Below are 25,197 nucleotides of genomic sequence, written 5' to 3'. Positions count from 1 at the left end.
CACAATACAATTTACAGTTTGCAAGCACAACTCACCCATAGGCATTGGAGCTCTCTACAACCCCACAGATGATGAAGGAGGTGACATGCTACCCATCTACTTAAGGTTGCAAATTTTAACCACAACATTACGTCTACTTCACATACCTTTTAGTCAGTTGAAATACTGATTGATGAGATCTGCCCCAGAGTCTCCTGCTTCATCTTCCTCTCATAATTTGGCAAATCTGCATTACCACCCAATCTTCATCACTTGGCACATCTTCATTACCACCAACAGGTTCTGCTGGCTCCCTCTCATCTGGTATAAATGGTATGTGTTGTCTCAGGGCAAGATTGTGGAACATACAGGAGGCAACTATTATTGGACATACCTTGTTGGGTGAGTAGAGGAGGGCTCTTCCTGATCTGTCCAAGCACCTAAATCTTGCTTTCAGGAGCCTAAAAGGCCTCTCAAGGACACGTCTTGTCCTGCCCTGGACCTCATTGTAGAGGGCTTCCCCTGGAATGGTTGGGCACCTCACTGGTGTCAACAACCAAGGAGGGTTTGGATAGCCAGAGTCACCTGTGAACAAATTGGTAGAACAGCTCACACACATATGTGGGACATGCTACAATGTGATGGCAGGAGACATACATTGCCAAAACACAATTCAGTTGTAACTTACCAACCATCCAGGCCCTCTCTGTGTGGAGTTGTGTCATCAGCAGTGGGACATTAATGTTCCGCACAATGAAGGAATCATGGGCTGATCCAGGATACTTGGCACTGACTTGTGAAATATACTGGTCTGCTAGACACACCACCTGAACGTTGATTGAGTGGTAGTTTTTCCTGTTCCTATACACCTGTTCATTGGCACTGGGGTGAAGCAAAGCTACATGGGTGCCATCTATGGCTCCAACCACATGTGGAATGTGTCCCATAGCACAAAACCCTGACTTCACATAGGCCAAATCTGCATGTTGTGGAAACCTGATGTAGCTGCACAGGTGTTTTAACAATGCACACAGTACATCACTCAAAACCAGACTGAACATGGGCTGAGACATTCCTGCCATTAGGGTATTCTGAAAGGACCCAGTGGGCAGGAAGTGTAGCACTGATGAGACTTGAATGATGGGAGGTATGCCATAGTGATTAAGCATTGGCAGGCATCCGATCTGGCTCCAATTGCTCCCAATGATCCATGATAGTAAGACGATTCAGCCAATGGGTCTGGATGCAATGTCTCTCCTCCATGGTGTGCAGGTCTACTAGTGGACGGCACACCAGTGGTTGTTGTCCTCTACTCAAGGCAGGAAAACTATGTGAAGAAATGTCAAAATAGTATGTGACATGAGGCATGCAACCATCTTGTAAAGTCAGATACACAACTAACAGATATCTGCTGTTGAGGTCGGTTACAAACCCAGATATCTACATTACAGCACGTAGGTGTAAACTGATGACACCCTCATTGGGGCACATTACCCCACTTAACTACTGAAGTACACATACAGATTAATCAGTTACTGTACATGGTTGTCGCTCCAACCGATTTGACATGTCTTACCCATATTGTTGTACCTTATCTATGTTTCTAGAAACCATGGGAACATCTGAGTAGGTGTACATTGCTAAAACAATGTCCCCCTGTCACACAGCATTTATTGCACAGATGCACATATTGACAACTAAACAAAAAGGCAGTACTTACAGCTGTACTGCATGATATGGAGCATAGTGAATGACACAGATGATAAAACTCTTCCATATGTGTAATGTACTTAAAATGCCAGCCGCCTTACCTACTGTACTGAACAAAAGGAAGTGACCTAAGTCTGCTGGTGGAAGTTGACATGGTGGTAGGCGGTCACAAACATGGTGCAAATTGCCATTGGAAGATATTGCTGCCTTTGGCGGACTTGGCCAATGACGATGTCTGCCGGCGGTGGCGGTCCTGTATGTGGCGGACGTGACTGCCGTCTTATTCAAGATTGCTCACCTGACTCCTGACACTGCTGCCAGCAAGACCTCCACTACCTGATCTGCTGTGAACTGCCTCTGGGAGCTATCATGCCATGTCCTGCAGTTGATAGGTCCTGCAGCCTTCACCCCTGAGGAACTGAAGAAGCTTGTGAAGGAGGTCCTACCCCTTTATGAACAGCTATATGGTGCACCAGAGGAGCAGGTGAGTCCAGTGCAATACCAATGTGTGATAGGTGTGGTGAATGATGGTGTATCTGAATTTTTATGTAGTGAAGGTGTTGATGCATGCAGAAGATAATCTGTAAATGAGTGTGAATTGAGATGATGGGAATATTTGCCTACTTGCTGTCACTGATGTGTACTGTCCACTCCTATTGGTATGGTGCATGTGGACATGAGTTTTTCCTTATGTTTGTGTCATCCATGCAGGTCAACACCCATCAGAAGAAGGGAATTAGCGTGCCATTTCCAAGCATGTGGGGACCCTAAGGGTCCACAGCTGGCGGAGCACCCACTGTAGGAAGCAGTGGGAGGACTTGAGACTCTGGGCCAGGAAGACCACAGAGGCCCAGCTGAGGATGTCCTCCCAAAGAGGGTGGGGTGCCCGTCAGACCTTGACCCCCCAAATGGCCTGCATTTTGGCGGTGGCCTAACCTGATGTGGATGGGCATTTGAGGACAGCACAGCAGCCACTAGTGGGTATCTACTGACAGAACCCATGTACTTTCCTCTGACAGTTTAGTGTATGATGTCTAAGTATTGCAGCTGTGACAGATGTGGCCATTGTATTGTGCATGGGGACATGTTAATCAGCTCTGTCTACCAGATAGTATGACTGCATGTGGATTTGCACAAGTGACTGAGTCATATGTGTGACTCTACTCAGCCGTCAATATTTGTAACCTGCTCTGTCACCCTTCCCACCTAGTGTGGTGAGTTGTATAGCTCTTTGGTCTCTGACCACTCCTATTCCACTGGCTCTGCTCTATGTGCAACATTGGGTCTGACAGATGAGCAATAGGGCCAAGTAATCCTGTGTCCTGAAATAGCTGCACACTTCATGTGAGGCTGTCATCCAAATCAGGCTTTTGGCCAGCTTACTACATTCACTATGAGGTCTGAGGAGGTGTCCACATTGTCATGTTAGATTCATATATTAGGAAATGTGAAGTTTGATACAGGTGGACATCCTACAATGAGCAACTAATGGTTACAATTAGACATTGAAATTTCATGGTATTATATTGACATGTGTACAAATACCTTTTATCCTAATGTATTTGGTGTAGAGAAGGTAAGTGGCTAGGCACTGAACCCTTAGCCTCTGTGAATTGTCCATGCTACATAGGCCAATAATATACCTATATGAGTGCAAAGTATGCTATTTGCTGCCTCCATCATGTCTCAATTGATACTTCATGTCTGATTTGATATTGTAGTCTCTTTTTTCCCAGACTTACCTTTGCTAATCTTAGGCTGTTTGGATAGTTTTGGTTATGGCTCTGTTTACTTCTGCCTAACGTAATGGTGCAGCAGGTGTTCCATTTCACATACACCTGTTGGTGTTGTGGGATATGTTGTCATTCAATTACCTTGACTCTATGTGTATGTGTCATTAATGGGTACATTAATAATCAGTTGTGTAAGTATTAGTTCTGGAATTAGGTAGTGGGAAGCACATGTCTGGACAGTTGTTAGTGATGTGGGTGTTCATATGTTGTCATGTAGAGGTTTCTATTCAGCATGCATGATGGAATGGTATGAGCCCTTCATGCACATTGTTTAGTGTCCATTGTTTTGTTTGTGTAACTATGTTCCCTGTGGTTGTCTGTGGATGTATTCTGTGTGCTAGGTAGGTCCCTATTGCAGTATATAGAATTTTCGTCTATGTGACAATGTATCAGATTAGTGGCTCAGAAACTCCTAATGAATCTTTTCCTAGTATTTAGTTAGGTGTTCCAATGACATGCTATGTCATTTTGTGATAGACACTGTATGGGAATGCCACATGTAGTGTATTCATCTGAAGTTTTTGCCATTGTGTATGTTGTGTACAGAATGATCAGTTAGGCATGTGATTGGAAAGCAACATGCTGTGTTGTATGTGAAGTGAGATGAGTTTACTTTCATGGAACATGAGTTTTGGTGATGGACTGGGCAGGTGTGAAGTAGGAGTAGGCATGATATTGTGTTATCACTCAAATGTTTTTCTTAGACTGATTTGATGATGGACAATGATGATCTGTATGGGGATAGAATTTTGATGTAGCTAATCCATCTTGTGCATCATGCTTCTGAGTTACAGCGGATTTGATGGGATGTTGAAGTAGTGGCCAGATGGTTAGCTTATGTGTGGGTGAGACTGTTGTCATATGGGAAAGTTAGACGTATCTTGTTGTCACATGATGTAGATTCAGAATGGTTTCCAACTGGGGCTTTATTAGCAAGAGATGTTTTTTAACTGTAGTACATGTTGTAATGTATGTATGTGTGAAGATTGTGATGACCCTCTCTCTCTCTCTCTCTTTCTGTGCATCAGCATCAGCAGGCGAAGGAGATGAGGCACAGCCGAGTGGGGAAGCTGCCGGCCACGGGATCCAGAGTGCTGAGACCACCGAGACACTCAGTGGCCCGGAGGGTGAGGGGAGTGCCACGGGGAGACAGGATCCACATCTTCATCATCGGAATCCTCCTCCAATGGACACTCCCTGACAGTAGCGGGCCCATCTGGGATCACCCCAGCACCATCTCTGTCCGCCACCCCCCTTACTGCCACTGCCCTCCCTGTAGCTACTCCCCACCAAGTTGGCCGTGCCTGCTCACCCAAGAGGGTGGGCATCTCCTTTGCTGCAGGCACCTCTTACCCTGCCCCTGTCACCCCTGCTGTCCTCAGTGAGGAGGCTATTGACCTCATGAGGCCAATCTCTGTGGGTCAGTCGACCATCGTGAATGCCATCCAGGGACTGGCAACTCAAGTGCAACAGAGTAATGCGTTCTTGGAGGGCATTCACAGTGCACAGGCTGGCCTACAGAGATCATTTCAGGCTCTGGCCTCAACATTGATGGCAGCCAGTCACCCTTTGTCTTCTGTCCCCCCTCCATCTTCTTCTTCCCAATCCCAAATCCCTCTTCCCCGACCCAGCTAAAGCACACAGACAGGCAAGCATGCATCCACGTCAACATCCAAGGGTAGCTCAGACAAACACAAGCACCACAAGACACACCACTGACATGCACATAAGCAACATACACCTGCACACACATCAATATTCACTACCTGCCCTGACACCCCCACCACCCCCAGCATCAGAGGCACACCTGCAGACACCACACCAACATTCACAGATCCAGCCACTACACCTATCTTACCCATAGACAGCACCACAGCAGACCCTCAGTCATCCACCCCAATCACCAGATCCGCAGACATCACAACCACTGACACTCCTACATGTAGCACATCCACCATACCTGCAGTCACCACCCCAAAAGCCAGTCACCCACCCACCATGGCATCCCCCAGCATCTCCACTCCCCTCAGTTCCGTACACATAAACGCCCTCACTCACCCACCCAACAGACAGCCACCACCCACAGGCATACCTCCCACACACACACACGCACCCACGACAACCACATCGACACATCAGACAAGCACTCCCTCACCTTCCACTCCCAAATCCCCTTCTGATGACCGTCCACGTGTGTCTAAAAAAGTGTTCCTTTCATATTTTGCCCTTTTCCCTTTCTTTTCCCCCGTGAGACCCCTAAATGCTCCGTTCCCTCCCCAGGCCTGTCCCTTCCACCTCCAAGGCCTCCCTACTCCCCCTGCAAGTACCCATGTCCTTCCCCTGCCAAGAAGTCTACCCCTGTCAAGAGAACCCAACACTCCCCAAAGCCTAGACGTAAACCCCCCTCCCAAACCCAGTCCCAAAGGACCCCAACCCAAGCCTAAGCCCAAACACCCATCCCTGCCCCCCCAATCCCTGAGGTGCCTGCCTGCCCCCTTGATGCCCCTATCTGTAGAGGTTACAGGAGTCAAGTTCCGAGCACCAAGATGTCCATCATGTGCATGTTGCACGATTTATATTTGGACTGGCCTATGGCCTTGAACATTTTAATATTTATTCTTATTGCTAATACATTATTGGACTAACCAGTTGTTGGTTTTGACATTACAGATTTGTCCTGGATTTCTTTTCTTGGGGCATTTTTTAAAATGGCTGACATTGTTTGTGTGTGACTATTTGTGTTTAAGTGGTGCTTGTGCTGCCTGTTTTGTCTGGGCAGCATGTGAGGTTGTGTGCAGTGCATTTGTCCCCCAGTGATGGGTGTGTGTTGTGTGATGGCCATGTGTATGTTGGGGACATGTTGTTGTCATGATATTGAGTGGTGTTTGTGTTGACATGTGTTTGTTGCAGTGTTGTGTGCCTTTGTGTGGTTTGACTGTGTTCGTGTGTGGTAAATGATATGTCAGATCCGCTGTGATGTATATTTGCTAGGTATATTGAATGCTGCGTTGTATGGCTGTGTGATAGTGTGTGTTCATTCCCTGTTGGTGGTACGTTGTGTTGTGTATGTGATTTGTCAAAGTCTATTGTAGGTGCTTGCCAATGATTTGATTGTTTTGCAGTTGTGGTGTTGTAGTGTCATTTGGTGGTGTTGTGTGTTGTTGTGTGTGACTGTGCCAGTGCTCTGTTTCTGGGAGTAGGTATGTGTTTTTGACGTGTGTATGATGGCCGTAGTGTGTGTACTGTGCGGGTGTGTATGTGGCTGTCTATGAGTGTACATTTCTGTGTCAGGTTACGTGTGTGTGTGTCGCCCTCGCTACCTGTTCCCAATTGGTATATTGTGTGTGTGTACGCACTTTGACAATTTACAACAGTGACAAGTAATTATGTTTACTCACGGTTGCTATTGTCGTCTTTGGCGTTGATTCCAGTCTCTCTGGGCGAGCAGGAGCAGCAGGAAGACGTGTAGTTCTGGTTCCAATGGCGGCTCTGGGCGAGTATGGCTTCTTTCCATGCAGTTGGTTTCCATGGTGGTGCGACCGCGGCAAAAACCTTGGCGCTGTGCAATTTCGTAATCCGTTCGGTGGAAACATGGTCTCTCCCGGCCTGCATGTGGCTACCATCGTCCATGGCGGCTGGACCGCACTGGCCGTGCCGGCGGTGCTTTGGCTGTGTTCTATTGGGAAAGCCGACATGGTCATAATATGGCAGTCTTCACCGCCAGCCTGTTGTCGGTGCGACCGCTAACATGGCAGTCCTGGGACCACCAAACTCGTAATGAGGCCCAATAGCTCATGCTGGAAGTAAATTTAGGTTATGAGTTCCAGTTTCTTCAGATAAGTATAACATAACTGCTGAATTTCTATGGGTTTTTTGGTGGTAAAATGTGAACCTAACTGTAACATCCCTGTAACCTTTGGACCTTTGTTTTTTTATATATATATATATATATCTACCAAAGACATCAGAGCACTTTACCTGAAAACCAGATTACATTACACACAGTCAGATCTTTTTTGTGAGCACAAGGAGATTAAGGGCCTGATTTAGAACTCGGTGGATGGGTTACTCCTGTGCTCTGGCGATAGATATCATGTCCACCAGAATCAAAATCCTATTATCTTCTATGGGATTTAGATTTCGGCAGACGGGATATTTGTCACCCTTGTGACGGAGTAATCTGTCTGCCAAGTTTTAAATCAGGCCCTAAGTGATTTTCCCAGAATCAACAGTATGCTGTGCCTTTGTAGGAGCTCAAACCTGCTTCCCCAGTTCCACAGTTGGCAACTCTAGCTCTTAGGCCACATCTCCCTAAATATGCTGTAGTCTTTGCAAATTTTTAGACAGGAGGCGTAAAAAGACAGCCTTGCAGTAATCAGTGCTCCTTTGATAAAAGGCATCATAGTACGGTGATCTTGTGGAAAATGCTCAAAAAGGTAATGTTCTGCAGGGCAGGCAGAGACAGAAAATAAAACTATTGGAAACATACATAGTATTGGCCCCATAAGAAAGCTCCACATCAGTCACTACTTGTACTTGTATGAACCCATAGGTCATGACCAGAATCTATTTTCCCAGCAAATGGGATAGTTTTGGGTGAGCAGGATATTTGTTTTAGATGGATTTATCCTGAGCCAGTTTGCACTCATGTGCCACTGGCTGCCCCCAGTACGTGGGCTAATATCTCAGCCTTTGCAATTTCCCCTTCTTGCTGTTTTTCAAGTGAATTTGAGTATTGTTTGGATGGAAGAAAAATGAAAAACCATCCCATGCAGCAGGCAAGGCAACCTACGAAAATGTAATTTGAACAGCAGTGTGTGAGATGGATGAAACTTGAGGCACACCTCAAGGCACTGATCTTGGGCTGGACATAAAACGCCCTAACTGTACTACATCCGAACCATGCCTAAGAGTCAGGATCCCATACACTTCTGAACAGTGCCCTCAATGTGACGTGGGAAGACATCATGGAAGGATCTGGTGGTCAACAGTGTTGAATGCAGCCAGCAGACATGATAACATCAGGGCACTAACATCATTGCATGCACAATTATCCTTAATTTATCAGACACCAAGATCTCTGGAATGGTCATTAGCTCCAGACTGAATCCGGGCATCAAGCTCAAGACTGGATTCCACAAGACTCTAAATCATCCTCAAGGACGTCATAGACCTTGGTAAGAGCAAGAAAAATGATCTGTTTGATTGCTGTTGGGGTAGTAAAATGCAGCAATTATCAGGGTTCAATGGGTCCCTTAGGGCTGTGTGCCTGGGTGCCACTGCACCAGCTGCACCAGTGGTAGGGACACCTCTAAACGCCACTATGAGTGAGCACACCTTAGCAGCGGTCCTGGAACAAGGAACTGTTTAGAATTTTCTGCATTTTAAGAATTATTGCTTATCATGTTTTAGCCTAAAAGCTGCCCTCCACTGAGAAATTGATCTAATGCACACTGGAAAGGAGCATTATAGTGCTCCCTACCACTTATTCAGTGTACATTTTCCATCATATAAGATTAGATGAACAGAAACTGGTTCCAGTGCCATGAGCCAAACAGAGCTGTTCCTTATTGGCTCAGCAATAAAAATCTAAGAACTAAGCCCCAGATTTACTAAGCCTTTATGTTGTCTTTGCGTTGTGAAAGGCTATGCAAGGACAACAAAAAGGCCTCAGTAATATTTACAAAGTCACGCAAGGGACGATTTACATCGCCTTGTGTGGCTTTGTAAAGAAATGTAGCACATGGGCTACATTACATTTCAAGCTAGGAGGTTTTCTGTGGGTGGAGCATGGGTGTTCCCACAGATCCTCCATGGACTTTGGCCCATTCCCAGATTTACTAAAGCTAGTAAACCTGGGAATGGGTCAAAATGCTACGCCTTTCCCACTGTGGTGTAACAAGGAAAATATCTTTATTTTACCTTGTTATTACCTCTTCCCACTTTCCACTGTGCACCACACATAGAAAGAGGAAAATGTTCTAAGGATTGTTTTTGTGCAGAAACGTGTCAAGCACTCCTGCCTGTAATGGAGGCACCCTTGAACTACGGTGCGAGTGTGCCTGCATTGACACTAGGCTGCTTAGAATGTGCCAGTGCAAGAAGAGAGCAGAAATGCTCCATATCTTTGTAAGAAATACAGCACAACAACTTTGCTTGCTGCCTTGGGTTACGACATGCACCTCTTGTGCACTGGTTTTCGAATTGTGAGGCAAAATTACCGTTTTCCGTTTGGGTGCTCCCTTTTTCCTAGCAACAGAGTCTTTTGGTGCAGTTATTTTCAATCACTGACCCTGCATGCATAGCAAATGGTATGCACCTTAACAATTTGCTATGCTGTCTTAATGCTATCATTTGAGCTTCTATCCAGATCACCTTCTTACCTTCAACCATGAAAGAACTGCTTCCTTGATCATTGTAACAAGCACAGAATTATATACTGCAGTTTAATAGTATTCAGTTATTGAAAAGAAAGTACAATTACCTGCTGCAGTTTGTGCATATCTTGCTGGTGTACAAACTCTTCTCTGGCAGAGACCCTCTGGTATAAATGTCCAGGACAAAATAAGGACGGCTCCAAATATCAGTAGCAACCACCCTCCAAAAAGAAGAACAGCTGAAATCTGAAACAAGAAACATATGAATGCATCAATCAATGTTGCAAATGTTTCTGCGTATTTACTTCGTGTGCAGCAAAACAGACTCCTGGGACTTCACAAGCTCAGTCTCCTCTGTATCACATCACGGTAGTGAAAAGGGATACAACCTAGCAATCCCTTAGGAAAAAAACAAAAGTGATGATGGTATTCAAGCTGAGTATAATATCTGCTTTATGATTCACTGGCTGTCACTCTTCTTCTGAGTCCTCTTTCAAACATGCGATGCTATGATGTTCTAAGACCTTTAAAAGGCTGGGTGAAACATGATACCAGGCTTTTATGAGACGAAGCCTACCAGATTTACTGAAGACATCTAGGGGACATTCAGAATGCTTCCCTGGGAATGCATCCCGCCCATTTCTTACCATTGGCTTTGTGTATTTACTGGCTTTATGTTGTTTTAGGCTGTCCAGGTTGAGTTAGTCCATCCCGTAGCACAGCCTGTTTGCTAGGGCTCCTTGTATTATTCCACGAGTACTAGCTTCCTGTAAACAGGGTTTCAAATTTTGCCATTACCTTGTCACATTTGCTGTGCATTCAAAGACAGGCAGAGGTGTGAGAAGAAAGGCTATAGGATATTATTTTTTCTAGCACACAATAGATTAAATGTCTGTTAATGAACTGTGCAGAATTAACAAAGCACAAATGAAGCAGATTTTTTTGTAATACTGAAGTGTGGCTGAAACAAATATTTTAATACAATCAAAACAAATCAATACACTTGGTGATACTATTTTCACCCATTATCATTTGTGTGTTGTATAGTTGTATCAGAAAAATGGAACGTCTGTGTAAACGTAAAGGCCATTTCGATTGAAAATGGGTTGTCTGTAATGGTAGTGTGCTATTACTCCATGCATACTTCACTAAGCACAACTCTACTCTATGACACTCTTCTCTCCTATACACAAGTCCAATTTACAAGACTCCACAACAGACTATAACACTCAACTCCACTCTACGATACTCTATGCCACTCTACACCGCTCCACGCCTTTCAACTCAATGACACTGTACTCTGCTCCACTCCACTCTCCTGTACACCACTCTATCTCACTTCTCTCTGCACCACTCCACTCTGCTCTACAATACTCTATTCCATTTCACTATACGCCACCCCACTCTGCGAAACTGTATACCACTCCACTCTATGACACTCTATGCCACTCCACTGTACAACACTCCACTCCACAACACAACACTCCACTGACACTCTGTCACATTACTCCACTCTATGAGACTTTACTCCACTCTATGCTACGCCACTCCACTCTACTCCACTCTATGTCACTCTATTCCACTCTGTGCCACAACACTCTACACCCATCCAATCTAAGCCCCTCCACTGTACGACACAACACTCCATATCACTTCACTCACCGACCCTCCACTCTTTGACCTACCCTACTCCACTCTATGATGCTCTACTCTAAGACACTCCACTCTACAACACACTACTCTACTCTATGCAGTCTCCTCTAAGACACTCTTCTCTACTCCACTCTACTGTAAGACACTCAACTCTAGGGTACTTCATGATACGCTAAGCCACTCTATTCTTCTACACTACATGCCAATGTACTGTATTACAATCTATGACACTTTATGCCACTTTACTCCACTCTACGCCACTCCATTCAAAGGCACTCCACTCCGCTCTGACACTTTACTCCACTCTACAACACTTTACTCCACTCTACAACATTTTACTCCACTCCATGCTACAGCACTCAATGCCCCTCCATGACACTCTACTCTAGGCAAGACTTATTGGCTTTGCCAATGCTTGTTACATCTCATCTACTTCACTCTACTCTAAGACACTCAACTCTAGGACACTCCACTATACTCTAAGCCACTCTACTCTATGGCACTATATGACAATCTATGCCCCTCCAATCTATGACACAGTATGCCACTTCACTCCATGCTAGGACACTCCTGACACTTTACTCCACTCTCCACCACTTCACTCAATGCCACTTCACGCCACTCCACTCCACTCTATGACACTTTACTCCACTCTATGGCACTTTACTCTACTCTACAAAACTTTACACTACTCCACGCTAAGAAACTCTATGCCCCTCTATGACACTCCACTCTACAACACTGTACTCACTCTGTGCCAGGACACTCTATGCCTGTCAATTCCACTCTACACCCCTCCACTCTATGCTCCTCCAATCTATGCCCCTCCAATCTTTGCCCCTCCACTTTACACCACTCCACACAGCTCTACTCTGACACCCCGCTCTAATCCACTGCACTCCACCCTAATCTACTGCACTCCACTCTAATCCACAACACTCCACTCCGTGCCACTCTACTCTGTGCTCCTCTGCTCTACGTCATTTTGAGTGACTCTAAAACACTCTACTACACTCAATTATGTGCCACTCTACTCTACACCACTCTACTCCAGTCTACTACACTCTTCACCACTGCACTCTATGCCACTCCAATCGCCACTCTCCTCTACACCACAAACATTTAGCCATGCTGAACGGCAGCCACTGTGGTGTACAAAGTGGCTAAAATACATCAATAGCTTTTCAATAGGGGAGACCTATTGGCTTTGACAGTGCTTGTTAAAGCTCATCTAAGGACACCTTTAGCTGAGTGCGAGACCTTGTGCCATCACACACACACACAGGCGCTTACATACATACAAGGGTGCTTTTGGATAGCTCTGGAAGCCTTGGCTACTGTGATTCCGCTGGTTTTAAGCACTGGCTTACAGGATTGTCCATTATCCTCAGCATCAGCCCATGGCATTTTGTGAATACAAACTACTTAGGAAGTACTTTACATCTGCAATACACTTTTTATTTTTAGGGGGAAGCTGTGTGGGAGATGTGTTGATTATTCTGTTATTAGTGATAGTGCTCTCTATTCCAGGACATGTATATTTTCCATACCTATAATTGAAGGAAAAAAAAAACTACAAATCACTTCAAGGGCTCACGGAGACCGAGTTTCCTCTCCTTGGTTCTTCATAATAAATCCATCTGAATCAGGTGTATGATCTAATGAGTGCACAAAGACTACAACATGCAGCATCTACCTGGTTGTCCCACAAATGTCCAGGACAGAAAACGTGCTTCTCCATGATGCGGGTGATTTTGGTAATCAGACTGTAGAAGTTGGTTCAGGTGACAACTACTTTGGCAACCATCTATCAGATAATAAAGGAAACTGACTATTATGATCCCATTCTGATCCTATCAAAGCTGCCATTTTTGGGGTTAGAGATGTCACACTGTTGTTTTGCCCCTTAAAGACAGAAGCAGCTCACAGGGAGAAAATACACTGTAGTGTATTAAATATTTTCAATTTATGTACAGAGATCAAGCTTACCCATGCTGCTGTGCTACTTATCATGGGAAAGCATTATCTTGATAGGCAGATGCAGATATTTTCATTTTCTGCTAATCATAGAAGTAGTTCACCTCTGCCACTTTTGTGGGTATCATTGGAGTAGGCATGTCCGCTGCATTGTAAACAGGAGTGTACCCCTATCCCTAGAGTGCCTGACTATGTGAAACTGGTCTCCTGACTTTTATTGTGGCACTGGTGTCACACTAACCTGGCATATATGCAGAGGCCTAGGACTGCTCTTAACAATGTAAGGTCAAGAACCTGTACTGTGGGGCTGGAGGGGCACAACAATCATGCCCTCATAGTAGGAGGTAGACTATTATTCATGTCCCAGGTGTATCACATAAAGCGATTGTGGCAGCGTATTGTGTTTTGTGAATTCGTAGTATGATCAGACCTTTTCTTCCATGTCAGTGGGAGCACAGTATACTGATCCCTCTTGTGTAAAGTTCCACTAGTAAGTGAAACTTAGAAACTTTTTATGGCATTCTGCATATATGTTGACGGTGTTTGTGTGTATGTATCACGAGTGGTAGTAGGAATGTGTGTGTGTGTGAGTCTGAGTTCTGGGATGAGTGGGATCCATTTTGGATGCCTGTGATTCAGCATGTCACAAGATGAAGGATGAAGACAGCTTTGCTCAGACAGTGGAAGTGGATTGCTTGCATTCCTGTGCCTGGAAATTGGAGATCCAGACACAGTAATGAGGAGGATGAAGGCAGAGCAACCTTAAGATATTAAATGAGGACCTTGTTAGCAAAGGGCTGCTGATACGTTCTTTCTGAACTCTGCCATTAGGTAAATGGTAGGGGTGAGGGGTGAAACTCTAGTTCCTTGTAAAAGGTAAGGCGATTTCTATGTGGGGCCTGTCCTTTTGATGCTTCGTAGCCAGGTGCAGTGAATTCACACTTCATTGTGTCATCGTTTTAAATGGAGTCCCTTATTGGTCGGGCTATGCACCCAGTTCAAGTAGGGGCTACCACTCTAGTCAGGGTAAGTAGATACCCTCTGGTAGCTTGGCACAGAGTAGTCAGGCTTCTCGCAAGAGGCCATGTGTAAAGTATTGGTGAAAAACACACACAATGCAAACACCACAAGAAGACTCCACAAGGGGTTCAGGAAAATGGACAATAGTTGTATGAACAATTTGACACCAAAATGGCAAAAATTCAATCAGTAGCACTCGAGTTATGCATTTTAAAGAATAAAAGAGTTCTAGTGCTTAGAAACAAATAGTGTGTTAGGGGTTACTTGAGGTCATGCTAGACCGTGACAAATTCAAGATTTCGGGCCACCCATGATGGAGCTCAGGCCTGCTACAGGTCCAATGCAGGGTCCGCTGAGCAAAGTACCTTAATCTTAGTTACAGTCACAAGATACATTGATTATCCTCATACAATCACAAATTGCATTGGTCTGAAGGCATAGTGTCTGTGCTGCGATAAATCAGTTCTGAAGCCGATGCACAGGGCTTCTCCACACAGTGAAGGGATGCATTGATCTTCCTTCAAGAGTGGCGGGTATACAGTGGTTCTGATAGAAAGCCAATGCGATGCTTCCAAAAGCTGATGCACTGGGTTTTTCCATGCAGTGAAGGGATATGCCCATCTTCCTTCAGCACTGGCGATGATGCCGTGGCACCGATTCAGCGACAATGAAATAGCAAAACACTAGTTCCAGATGTGATGCGCCAGCTCTACTCCCACAACAGGGTTGATGCGTCGGTTGCCGCTTCCAGCAGACAGGAGATGCGTCAATTTTGCTGGTATAAATAACTGGGTCCACTTCCAGAGAACCAAGCACAGGAGCAGGGGTAGAGACTTTGAAATCCCTGAGTGTCTAGCAACAGGAGGCAAGCCAACAAGCCTTTGGGGACCACTTGGGGAGCAAGGTAGAGTCCAGCTCTCCCTCAGCAGGGCAACACAGTAGAAAAAGAAGTTCTTCCAGGTCAGCAGTCCAGAAGAGTGACAGTCCTTGATGAAGCACAGCAGTTCTTCTGACAGAGTCCAGTTGTAGGTCCGGAAGTGTGATTTGGTAGGGTCAAAGACCTAGGCCCATATTTATACTTTTTTAGCGCTGCATTTGCATCATTTTTTGATGCAAAAGCGATGCAAACTTACAAAATACAATTGTATTTTGTAAGTTTGCGTCGCTTTTGCGTCAAAAAGTGGTGCAAATGCTGCGCTAAAAAAGTAGAAATATGGGCCCTAGTATGTATACTCAAATGTGCCTTTGAAGTGGGTAAGACTTCAAAGAATGGTCTTTGAAGTGCACAATTATCCTTTGGTCCTTAGCCCTGGCTCCAGACTATCTGTAAGGGGTAATCAGCCCTTTGTCTGGGACAGGCACTGCCTATTCAGGTGTAAGTGTCATCCCCTCCTACCCTTCCTACCCAGGAAGAGCCATCAGAATTTAGATGAATACAGATGAGCACTCGGACACACCCAACCTTCCTGTGTTTGTGGCTATCTAAAGGGAATGCACAAAGGCTAGCTGTCACCAACCCCAGACATTTATTGGAGACAGGCTGCAGGCACACAGAGCTGTGAGAGTAGAGAAGTGCCCACTTATGAAATAGTAATGTTAAATCCAACTTTACCAGTAAAGAAGATTTATCATTTCCCTTCCAAAGATATGAAACATGACACAGTTACTCCTTTCTCATCAGGAATTGAAACTTAAAAGTATATCAAGAATTTCCTGTTGTTGACCTAAGAGAGGAGTAGGTCTCACAGTAGTGAAAAATGACTTTGGGAGTTTTTCACTACCAGGACATGTAAAACATAAATGTCCATGTCCTTTCTTTTAGTTACATAGCATCCTGTCCTTTGGGCTACCTAGAGCCTACCTTAGGTGTGAGTTATATGTAATAAAAGGGGAGTTTCAAGTGTGTCAAGAAGTTTTAAATGCCGAGTCGAAGTGGCAGTCAAACTGCACACAGGATCTGCAGTGGCAGGGCTCAGATATGTTTAAAGGGCTACTTCAGAGGGTGGCACAATCAGGCTGCTGGCCCACTAGTAGCATTTAGTTTACAGGCCCTGGATATATAGTATACCACTTTACAAGGGACTTACAAGTAAATTAAATATGCCAATTGTGTATACACCAAAGTTACCATGTTTAGGGGAAACTGGTCAGAAGTGGTAAAGTGCTCAGAGTCCTAAGGCCAATAAAATGAATCAGCAAACGTATGAGACAAGCAGGCACAAATGTTCAGGGGAAGACCACCCTGAGGATGACATGTCTAACAGCCATGTTTTGTGTAGCCAACCTCATAGCTACCGGCTGTGGGAACCATCACTTTGCACAAAGGGCGTGTCTGGAAAGAAGCCTGAAAATGGGCATTCAAAAGCAACTAAACCAAACTGGTTCTGAAACCTTAGACATATGTGGCTGAAACATGTGTGTAAAGTGGAGTCCAAACCTCCCCTCTTTGTACCACTTTCAAGTTCTTCATGACTAAGAAAGGCAGCGTTCTGCAGAGTAGCCAAACAACTGTTGTGTGATTATTGCTGCTATCTGCTGTCTCCCAGAGTTAAGGTAACATCATGTGAAGTCCTCACTTTCTGCTGGAGGAGCTGGGGCTTTGTCTAGTGCTTAGAACCCTGCATGTATGCTAAGAGAGAGGAGAGTGCCTCATCCTGTGAGAAAAATGACTGCAAACACCCAGTGAAAGCAAAGTTCTTAAAGATAAAAGTCAGGAGCAATGTATGTCAGGATTAGGCCTCCTTGTCTCTCTATGCAGTTTCTCTTGTGAAATGTGCTAAAACATTACGAGCACATGTGCACTGTCAGCCAGCAGCCACTGTGGGTCAACAAACTTGCTGGAGAAGAGGAGTTGCGTTTCTGCTAAAGTGGAGCCAGATCTGCCTAGGAGTTGCGATTGCTAAAGACACGACTGATGAATCAGCCCGGAGGCTGCAGCTGACTTGTCTGGGCCCAGGTTTGCACTTAGGGCAGCAACTGCTGAAGATGTTGTGCTGCTAGGCTTAAGACGTTGGGCAGCTATGCAAGACCTGCTGTGCTGATGTCGTCCATTGATTCTTAGTCTGACAGTAATTCGCCACTGTGTTCACACAGTGAATAGCAGAAGAGCGGAGAAGTGGGCTGAAACTTGTCTTGAGTTATTACCTTGGGTGAGGACTATTAGACTGAATTGGTCATCTTCCTGCCTCCATCAGGAGCATACCCAGACTGAACCATTAGAATTGTCAGAGCAAGGAAAGAGTATTGAAGGAGTGTGTAACGCTTCCTGGAGAGTATAATCCTGTTCTTGCTATTTCAGTTGGTCTCTGCTGTGTGATTAAAGTACTTTCTTTTGACATAAAAGATTGGGCGGCAGGACATTCAGTTATTGTGTCTCTTGGTTGAACATCACTGTTGAGATGGATCTCCACGCCTCCTCCCTAAGGAGCCTGTAAATGATGGCAAGAGCTCCACTGTTTGGCAGCACAATAGAAAAAGATCTATCCCTGTAGGGAACTGTGGGAACTATCATTACCTTGCTAAATTCCTTAATACCTCAACGTACTCCTTTGCCAGTTTCCTATGTACATTGGTACTCTCATCGCCTTACAACTAGGAAGCTCTGGGCCGAAGCATCACCAGCACCAGGAGTAAGACAATCCAAACCCACTGACTGATACACACTCCAGTTCTCTCCAATTCCAGGCAACTGTCTCCCATCTGCATGATCAGGAAGCTGGCTGCTGCAGGAGGAGTGGATGAGAAGGAGTGGTGGGTGAGAGTGGAGGTGGAGGTGGAGGATGGAGCCTCAGAGGACAGATATCTACATTGGGCCAGGCTTTGCACCTGGCCATTAACATCCAGCTACTGGTGGAGAGTAGGGGCTGTGAGGAAGGTAGCTCCGGTGCAGCTTGGGGTGGCTAGTAATTGTAAACAGAGAGTCAACGAGTCATGGACCTGCAACCAACCTGTGCTGTAAACTATCTGCCTTTCAGGCAGGGAACATCTGTGCTACAGAAAGAGAACAAACTGAAAAGACCAATCGAATCAACACAGAGAGAACATGCTCACCACAAAAGGCATCACAACCTGCTCCAATCTACCACAGTACCCCACACAAAAACATGCGCGGGAAACAGTTCCACCAACCACCAACTATAAAGCGAGCAGACCGAGACTGCCTTCAGCTTCAAAGACACAAAAGCTGGGAGGTAAAATCTGCCCCAGAGGTAAAAGGGCTAATAAAGGAGTTAGGGTAGGCTGCTAGAGCAAGGCACTTTGTCAGTCTGCACTAAGCACTTTTTTTTCACGATTCTAATAATGCCCTGAAAAGGACATTAAGGCCCATATTTATACTTTTTGACGCAAAACTGCGCAGTGCAGTTTTGCGTCAAAAATATTACCGCCGGCTAACGCCATTTTGGTGCTCCGTGCGGGCGTCAGATTTATACTTTGACGCACGGTGGCGCAAACAACAGGTGGGAGTCATTATTTTTGACGCACACCGCGGCGTCAAGTCGTAAAGGAAAACGACGTTAACGCGGTGGAAATGACTGTGGGTCGATTTACGACACCGCAAACCGGATATGCGCCGTTTTTTTTGACGCAATAGTGTAAAAAAAAACTGCGAACACAGCCATTTCACCAGAGGAGAGCCAAAATGGATCCCAGGTGCCACTACAGACCCCAGGAAGATGACAGCAGACCAGGAACCAGCCAGGAGGAGCCACACAAGAACCAGGACACTTTTAAGAAGAAAAGAAAGTGTTGCTTCAGTGCAGAGGAGCAGGAAATCCTGGTTAAAGAGGTGACGGAACACCAGCACCAACTGTTTGTCACATCAAAGTTGCCAATCAGTAGGAGAGAGGCTATATGGCAACAAATTGTCGACAAGATTAACAGTGTGGCTGAAGTACGCAGAACAGTCATCGAGTGCAAGAAACGCTGGCATGACTGCAAACGCAGGACCAAGGAAAAGATGGCCAGGAACAGGAAGGCAGCACTGCAGACTGGAGGGGGGAGTCCAGCACACCAGGAGGCCCTGGACCACATGGAGGAGATGGTCGCAGCCGTCATCCCCGAGAAGATCGTCACAGGGATTCAAGGACAGGACAGCGCAGACTACCACGAGACAACGCACATGGAGGGTAAGTCGCATGGGGAATTATAATGCAATAATGTCAACTGTGAGCATGGGGGGGCATACCGACCACTAAATGCATGGAAGTCATCTAATACATGGAGTGGCATGGGTAAAGGGGCACGGCATGGGAGTATGGCCCGTTCTGAGAAGACCTGGGGCACACCATTACACAACACCAACAACAGTCCCATGGAGGCATGCTGTCATGCCAAAGATGGAGCAAAGGGAAAGGCACGACAGGAGGGAAGGCCGCTACGTCAAACTTACATCCTGGCACTCGTCAGCCAACATACCTCCTACATTAACTAGGGCCCTATTAGCAATCCTCTAGCCAAACCGACAACTGCAATGTAACTGTGACAACAGTTGCCACTACCACCTCTGATCTGTGTGCAGCTCAAGTAGCCAATGGCAGTAACCTCCCCATGGAACATACACATCTAAATTAGGGGGTGAGGATGACATCTGCAACAATCCCCTGAAACAAGACAAAGGCCCCAGTATACTCAAAGTATACTCAAATGTCAATGCCCATAGTTGTCACAAACATCAGCCAAAGTAAACAACAATAGGAGCGACACAGCACTAAGAACACACCCATGCTGCATATGTCAGGGTCCATCCTGTGCCTGGGTAACAAGGCAACATCCCAAATGTCATACTGCTCAGACAACAGCATTGAGGAGGGGACGCATGTAACTGGTCACTGAAATACACCTGCACAGTCAGAGGACGAAATAGGACACTGATACGACTATCAGGGCAATCCAATGTAACACACATTACCCAACATCAGCAGGACCCATTAACAATGTCAACATCCATATCAGATCATAACATTGCCATGCATAGGATATGCAACATGTCAATTACATTTAAGTCGATGTGAACGATCAGGGATTGGGGCAGGTCCAGATTGTTAAGTGTGCTGTCAGGGCCATCAGAACACCCACAGCCAGTGAAAGGTCTCACCATGAGAATGGATATACACGGAGGGTCGAGTAGGAAAAGAAGGTGGCAATTCTCTATTTGGCATAAACCAACACCTAGAGGCGATGAGGCTGACAGGTCTGATAACTCAATAACTTACATGTGACACACAGGTGGGCCATAGGCCTGAAACAATGCCCATCTGAAGGACTGCAGATATTAATACAAAACAAGATCACAAAGTGAATTCATCAAAAGGCAGGCACGTCACGTCAAAATTATCACAACACAGACACACTAATTGTACCCTGTTTCATTGCAGAGGAAGATGGATCTCCTGCCTATATGCCTGTCCCAGATTTCCCTGATGACATGGATGACGAGCCGATAAACATTCCCCAGGAGACTATACAAAAGGTCCTTGAAACCCTCCAGACCCCACCTTCAGTCACAAGGAGGAGCACAGAACAAGCAGCTATCGCAGAGGAACCACCCACCACCCCAATTGTAAGACCTGCCAGCTCCAATAAAGCTGAGGACTCAGACGACACTGGCACCAGCTTTGAGAGAACTGTAGTTGGTGTACAGCGGGAGGTGGCCAAGGAGGTGCGGGTGGGGATACAAAATATGGCAGCCAGCCTTGAGGGGATGCGTTCGTGCATGATGTCATCTGCAGATCAGGCAGCAGCTATGCAAGCCCTAACATCTATCTTGCAGGAACTGCTGAAATCCCAGAAGGAAATCAACACAGCTGTAATACAGTTGACCCAACACCTACAACAGCAATCCTGTCAACGCGTGCACGAATGCAACATTGAACCCCTCAGGGCCGACCTGGCTGCCTACCATCGTGATGTGGCTGCTATTCTCAAGAACCAGCAGGCCCTCCGTGCAGCAGTACTGCCCTTAAGACCTTCACAGGGAGCAGAGACTGGAATGTCTGACTCCACGTCTTCTAACACTGAGGTGTGTGTTGCCCCTTCACAACCAACAACAACAAGGACAAAGCAGGCAACACACACATCAGAAGAAGAAGACATGGAACAGATTACATTCGCACGGAAAAGTACCCGGAAGCACTAGTCCCTGCCACATGGCCAACTATTACCACAGTCCTGCGTTTTGAAACATGACAGTCTTACAACAACTGTACTCAAGCACTGTTCTGCTAACCCCTGTATATCTTGTCACCCAGCCCAGTGATTGTCTCTCTCCTACTCATTGGCTAAGTCTGTCCCTCTGCACTGTCTGAAACAGCAACCCCAGCATTACAAACGCATTTTGGTAAACCCTTGTGTTGGATCACACTCGAAGATATCACTATAATGGACTCACAATCATGGACAATGTACATATAGCACTACAACACTTTTCAATAAATAGCACTTACACAACAAATCTGTCTCTGGGTAATGTGACATATCAACTGTGCAGTAGATAACTGAAATGTGCCTACTGTCTGCTATTGGCCTTCAAAGGAGATATGTACATGATATATGTAATTAAGAGTGTGTGTGTATGTGACCATTGTATGTTAGGCATCACATAAGCTCTGGGATGTTCCGTGTCCTATTCAGTATCTCAGCAATGCTCCATGAAGCAACACTCTTATTCTGATAAGTAGAGATGAAGGTGTGTAAAAAGGAATAGCCAGACCATGATATGGTGATTAAAATAAATGTTTATTTAAATTAGTTAACTAAAGTGGTGAAGGTGATCATATTCAGAAGAAATTATTTACAATCTGTTGCCGCCTGCGTATACCAGCAGCTGTGTTCTGTAGTTCCCCCTCCTGTTGCAGGCCAGCATCCTCCTCTTCCTCCTCTTCAGGCATGTGTGGCTCTGGTTCCAGGAGGGGAATGTTTCTTCTGATGCAAATGTTGTGCAATATTGCACATGTGAGGATGATCCTACAGACCATCTCGGGGGAATATAGGAGGCTACCACCAGTGATGTCGAGGCAGCGGAACCTTGACTTGAGGATGCCGAAGGTCCGCTCGACAATGCTGCGTGTCCTCCTATGGGCCTCGTTGTATGCACGCTCTGCAGCTGTACTCGGGTTGCCAAATGGTGTCATAATCCATGGCTGGATGCCATACCCCTCATCAGCTGCAAGAGAAAATGAATGGGATCCTATTGATGTAGATGGCACTATTGAAAAGACCTTTCATGGCAGTAGTTGTCTTGTGTTGTCTGTGACTCTTTTGTGTACTAATGTGACATCCTATGCTTGTAGGCTATACCATCTGCATTGTTTTGTTTCCTTGGCTAAACACGTGTTTGTCTGCTAACCGTTTGTCAGCAGTATGTTTTGGGATTTGCAGTACAGTGTGCCATCCCTAGCATTGTGACATGTGATACAGGTGTCCGTGTGTCTTCACTGGGGGTGAGATGATAGTTCCATGCACAGTTAAAATTGAAAGTGTTGTTAACACGTTCATATCAAAGTACCTTGGACATCCCATACCTTTAGACTTAGGCAATGTATTAATGTAAAGGTCATTGGGACACTTACAATTTGCAAGGTGACATTTCGGCAACCACACTCATTGACGTCTTCACATTAGGCTGTACAGTAAATTCCAATGTGTGACAGGTTCAATGGTGACTTAAGAAACATGGCTAGCGATGTTACGACCTCAGTGTGTTCCTGTTCACATGTTGCTGTTGTGGTTGTGTGTCCTAGAGGGTTGCTGTGCAGTGTGTATATATATGTAGGTTTTTGTACTTACCAACATGTAGTCTATTGCCATACCGTCCATCCTGGAAGTGTTCATTGATGGTGCAGTGACGGAAGATGTATGAGTCATGTACACTCCCAGGATATTTAGCCACGATGTTGGTGATCAATCCCCGGTGATCGACAATGGCCTGCACGTTGATGGAATGTGTGTGCTTCCTGTTGCGGTAGAGGTGTTCAGTTGCAGCAGGTGGCACAAGGCGTACATATGTGCAGTCGATTGCACCAAGGACATGTGGGAAGCCACTGATTGCGTAGAACCCCTGTTTAGTTTCCTGCTGCTTCTGCAGTGTGTTAGGGAAGCAGATGTGGCGGGGTGTCAGTCGAATGATGGCGTCCAGTACTTTGGGCAAAAAGGCGGAGAATGATGGTTGTGATATTCCACCAACCAGGGCACCAGTTATTTGAAAAGAGCCACTTGCCAGCATATGAAGTACGGCAAGCAGCTTTGTTTCTGTTGGGATGGTGCGGGGTGTCACCAAAGTGGGGGCCAACTGCTGTTCAATGTTTCGCAGCAGCTGCTGAATGGCCTTCCAGTTCAACTGGTACCTCTGTATGATGTCGTGTTCCCTGAGGCCCTGAAGGGTTGTTCTTGGGCGGAATATCCTCTCCTGCCTTCTGTGCTGCCTTTGGGGTCCCTGCTGGTGTTGTTGTAGCTGCTGTTGTTGCTGCTGGGCTCTGCGTCTGCGTGCACGCTAGATTAGTATCACCTCCATGTCTCCCTGTTGCTGCTCTGCTGCTCTGCTGTTTGTTCTGTGTGTTCTGATTAAATACAGGTGTGTTTGCCCCATTTTAACGCCTGCCCTGACCCAGGCGTTACTTTTTTACGCAAATCGGGCTTTGCGTCATTTTCTGGCTCCGCCTCCCGGCCGTGCCTCATTTTTGCCCGAAAGCATAAATACGACGCACGGCCGTTTAAGCCATTTTTTTGACGGGAACGCCTATCTTGCATATAATTAACGCAAGGCGGGTTACCGCATCCAAAAAATGACGCACACAGCGGAATTTAGTCGTCTGCGGGCTCGGGTGTCAAAGTTTAAATACGGGGCAACGTTTGCGCTGATTGTGCGTCAAAATGTTTGACGCACAATCGGCGCAGACGGAGTATAAATATGCCCCTACTTTATCCTAATATAGAAGACCAACCCAACAAAAAACAAAATAATATCCTAAATCAGTAATCAGGCTATAAGGTGACTAACACAGCTTAAATCATATTCTATTGTAGGTTACTTGCCCAAGGCCACCTAGTTCGCCAACAAAGGAAGACTAAAAAACAATGAAATCTAGAACGATCTAAAATTGAAAAACGACCACAAAAAACAAATGATGGAGCTCCACGGAAGCAGGAGCTATAAATCAATTCTACTACAGCAGAAATCACAAAAGCGATATAAGAGAAAAGGAGGCATTGTGACTCAAGGTAGCTTGGCATCGTTATGTGAAATGCAGCTACAAAGTCAAACATAAATAAACGCAATCCAGTTTTACCTTAATTCCAAAACTATTGAATAACCAGCAAACCAAATTAAAACACTAACGGAGAAAGCAAAACAAAATAGAACAACCAAGAAATCCATAAACAAAGCTTATAAAGATGACACGTCTACAAACCAGAGAGCTAATGCCTTCCTCTCACTTCTAACAATTGTTTAAAAGGTATAATGTGATCCAATCCAGGATAGAAAATCTAAAAAGAACAGCTTTCCGACTGCGTCCCCAAAGGCCTCTGTTCTTTCTCTTTTCATAACTGGGAAGGATTATGGTGTCAACAAAATAAGCAGAAGTATAATACATGATTTCAATACAAAGAATGAAATGCATGAATAACAAATATTTACTTAGCCACTATGACATTCCTGATGAGGAGTTACTAGCATCCACTGATAACAAGCG

General features: G+C 45.5%; 1 protein-coding gene across 1 annotated transcript in view; it reads right to left on the bottom strand.

Moving 5' to 3' along the window:
* LHFPL7 (LHFPL tetraspan subfamily member 7) overlaps positions 1–25,197 on the bottom strand; it is a 70,989-nt gene that overhangs the window by 36,875 nt on the left and 8,917 nt on the right. Inside the window, exon 2 of the mRNA XM_069212702.1 lies at positions 9,967–10,105. Coding sequence (XP_069068803.1) covers positions 9,967–10,105 — 139 coding nt within the window. The remainder of the gene's footprint in view (positions 1–9,966; positions 10,106–25,197) is intronic.

This window comes from Pleurodeles waltl, chromosome 11 (genome assembly GCF_031143425.1).
Source record: "Pleurodeles waltl isolate 20211129_DDA chromosome 11, aPleWal1.hap1.20221129, whole genome shotgun sequence".
Lineage (NCBI taxonomy): Eukaryota > Metazoa > Chordata > Amphibia > Caudata > Salamandridae > Pleurodeles > Pleurodeles waltl.
The sequence above is the reverse complement of the archived record's forward strand: the minus strand, read 5'-3'. Positions and strand labels throughout refer to the sequence as shown.